Genomic DNA, 2,376 nt, shown 5'->3' on the forward strand with positions numbered 1-2,376 from the left:
TGCCCTGAAGAAGCCGGGATTCCCCTCCCCCTGTAATCAGTCCGTGGAACCAGGGTGTGAGTGATCATGATCACAATACCCTCGTTCTAGAGCCCTCACCAGTCCTCTACGCATGATATGGTCGGGCAAGGGCACTAGAATTTCTGGAAGGTCAGTGATCCGTAATAGTGCAGTATTCTACACGATCTTCCTGGTCCCTGTGTCTAGGCGAGGGGACGAGCCTAGATGACTTTTTTCAGCTCGTCGTAAAGGACCAGCACAAAGGCACCACCCATGCCCCTGAGGACGTTGGACCAGGCACCCTTGAAGAAGGCCTTGGGCCCCTCTTCCTTGAAGATCTTCAGCCAGCAGTCAATGGTCCCCCTGTACATGATGTCGGCTTTTCTGCGCCCTGACTGCATCATCATCCGCCGCTTCACGGTGTCGAAGGGGTAACAGATGGTGCCAGCCGCGGCCGTCACAGACTGGGCGATCATCCAGTTCACCACGATGTGGTCGGGAAGCATGCCTCTGGCGGTGTCATACACGCCAAAGTAGGCAGCCCGGTAGAAGAAGATGCCTTGCACTGAGACGCTGAAGCCCTGGTAGAGGCCCCGGATGCCGTCAGACTTGACAATTTTCATCAGACAGTCTCTCAGGCTTTTGAACTCCCGCTGGGTTACAGATTTCCCCACATCGGCTGCCAGACGGGTTCTGGCAAAGTCCAGCGGGTAGACGAAGCAGAGAGAGGTGGCTCCGGCTGCCCCGCCGGAGGCCAGGTTGCCAGCAAAATACCTCCAGAACTGCGTGTGCTTGTCCACATTCCCCAGGAAGACCTGCTTGTACTTACCCTTGAAGGCGAAGTTGAGGGCTTGAGTGGGAATGTAGTAGAGGACGTTGGCCAGATTGCCCCTCCAGAAGGACAGCACGCCCTGCTCCCTGGGGATGCGCACCATGCAGTCTACGATGCCCTTGTACTGCTTGTCGGCCGCAATCTGTTTACTGGCATGTTGCACCTGCAGCAGCAGCTTGACTCGCTCAATTGGGGCCACGGCCGTCTTGGAGAAGGCGGCAGTGATGCCTCCGGCCAGAAAGTCCTTGGCAAAGGAGATGGTTTGTTCCATCATGGTGGCACAGCTGGCAGCGCAGCAGGCGCGGAGCAGAGTGAAGGCGCTGAGACCGAGGGCTGGCTCAATGTTACTGAGACTGCGACTGAAAGGATTTAACCAATCTTGGTGAGTGGGATCCCATTATGGTACGGCTATTGCCTGCCACTATGTCTGTTCTGTTCATGAACCCATTGTGACAGAATATGAGTGGTTAATGGCAGAAGTAGACTGAGGTCTACTAGCTAAGTCATTCTATTTGATTGTTGAGTTACTCCTCTATGGAGAATGCAATCCAGTAGGCCCTAGCATGTGATACATGAGCTTCACATTTAGTACCCAATCTTATCAGTCCATGTATAAGCCTATTTGCCAAGACCCATGAAATATTATAAATTCTAACCTCAGGCCACTTTTATTTTCATTTAAGTGGGATGACCAAGAGCACTCTTACAATCTCCATCCACTGGGGGAATTTTCCCTTACCACTTTCTTTCAAAGTCAACCCTAAGAACTATAGAGTAATAGTTTATTCAAGCAGATATGGCTTGAATTTACACACCAATTTGATCCATCCATGAACCAAGTTCAGCATTTTTCCTGTTCTGTTTTCTTGTCCCAAGGGAACTATAAGGCCATAGATGTGAGCCAGGGTAGATACATCACTGTAATAGTGGTGTATGACATGGGTGTCAGCTTTCTTTGTCCAATTTCCAAGTATAGTATTTCTCAAACTTAATGTAGATATATTAAAATATTCTAAATTCTATACTAATGAATATTTTAATCTACAAGTTATGTAGTATGAATATGAAAAGATAATTTACAATTAATGACTTAAATGCATCACTCTCATAACGAATAGGGATATATAATTGCATGTTTTCTTTAATTTACGGGGAAATTGTGTTCAGTGAAGATTTCCCTTAATTATTTTTAAAATAATGAAGATGATTTACAAATATCCCTGATGTAAATATAATGACAACAAGTTTTTAAAACATAACTTTCACTACTGTAAATTTTCCTGATGTTTTCTTCATTGGAATTGGATTTTAGGATATATTGAAACTTTTAAATAGCACCATCTGGTCATCTATTAAACAGTGACACACAATAAAGCAGTTTCAAAATGAAAAAGAAATGAAGCAATGTTTAAAAGTAAAGGCAAAATGGTTTCAATTTCCCAGATTTCTGAATTGACAGAAGACTGATTTAGTAACTGTACAAGTGGGAACATCACATTCTAGACCAGAACCATAATAAAACTAAAATTCATCTTTTCAGTAGA

The 2,376-nt window shown here is 45.4% G+C and overlaps 1 protein-coding gene across 1 annotated transcript; it reads right to left on the reverse strand.

Moving 5' to 3' along the window:
• Positions 1–221: 221 nt before the first annotated feature.
• On the reverse strand, positions 222–1,106 carry LOC120591624 (ADP/ATP translocase 3-like). The gene has a single exon (XM_039849177.1). It carries the CDS (start codon positions 1,104–1,106, stop codon positions 222–224), a length of 885 nt encoding a protein of 294 aa, XP_039705111.1.
• Between the last annotated feature and the right edge of the window lie 1,270 nt (positions 1,107–2,376).

This window comes from Pteropus medius, unplaced genomic scaffold, assembly GCF_902729225.1.
Source record: "Pteropus medius unplaced genomic scaffold, Ma_sr-lr_union100, whole genome shotgun sequence".
NCBI classification, from domain to species: Eukaryota; Metazoa; Chordata; class Mammalia; order Chiroptera; family Pteropodidae; genus Pteropus; species Pteropus medius.